The sequence below is a fragment of the Tupaia chinensis genome, unplaced genomic scaffold, assembly GCF_000334495.1.
Source record: "Tupaia chinensis unplaced genomic scaffold, TupChi_1.0 Scaffold000392_1, whole genome shotgun sequence".
In the NCBI taxonomy this organism is placed as follows: Eukaryota; Metazoa; Chordata; class Mammalia; order Scandentia; family Tupaiidae; genus Tupaia; species Tupaia belangeri.
Genome location: NW_006159894.1, coordinates 6,026,700 through 6,027,490, shown reverse-complemented (window position 1 = coordinate 6,027,490; position 791 = coordinate 6,026,700). Strand labels below are relative to the sequence as shown.

Genomic DNA, 791 nt, shown 5'->3' with positions numbered 1-791 from the left:
GGCCGGAAGGCAGCTGGCAGCAGGCCCAGGAGAGCGGGAGCCGGCGTTCATGTTCCGCCAGGAGCAGCCGCTGGCCGAGGGCAGCTTCGCGCCCATGGGCTCCCTGCAGCCGGACGCGGGCAACGCGAGCTGGAACGGGACCGAGGCGCCAGGGGGCGGTGCCCGGGTCACCCCGTACTCCCTGCAGGTGACGCTGACGCTGGTGTGCCTGGCCGGCCTGCTCATGCTGCTAACCGTGTTTGGCAACGTGCTGGTCATCATCGCGGTGTTCACCAGCCGCGCGCTCAAGGCACCCCAAAACCTCTTCCTGGTGTCCCTGGCCTCGGCCGACATCCTCGTGGCCACGCTTGTCATCCCTTTCTCGTTGGCCAACGAGGTCATGGGCTACTGGTACTTCGGTAAGGCGTGGTGTGAGATCTACCTGGCGCTCGACGTCCTCTTCTGCACGTCGTCCATCGTGCACCTGTGCGCCATCAGCCTGGACCGCTACTGGTCCATCACACAGGCCATCGAGTACAACCTGAAGCGCACGCCGCGCCGCATCAAGGCCATCATCTTCACCGTGTGGGTCATCTCGGCGGTCATCTCCTTCCCGCCGCTCATCTCCATCGAGAAGAAGGGCAGCCTGGGCGGCCCGCAGCCCGCGGAGCCGCGCTGCGAGATCAACGACCAGAAGTGGTACGTCATCTCGTCGTGCATCGGCTCCTTCTTCGCGCCCTGCCTCATCATGATCCTGGTCTACGTGCGCATCTACCAGATCGCCAAGCGCCGCACCCGCGTGCCGCCTAGCC

General features: G+C 65.9%; 1 protein-coding gene across 1 annotated transcript in view; it reads left to right on the top strand.

The window, feature by feature from the left end:
* The first annotated feature begins 6 nt into the window (after positions 1-6).
* ADRA2A (adrenoceptor alpha 2A) overlaps positions 7-791 on the top strand; it is a 1,433-nt gene continuing 648 nt past the window's right edge. The window contains exon 1 of the mRNA XM_014589942.2: positions 7-788. Within this exon, the coding sequence (XP_014445428.1) occupies positions 50-788 (739 nt within the window). The 5' untranslated portion in view covers positions 7-49. The remainder of the gene's footprint in view (positions 789-791) is intronic.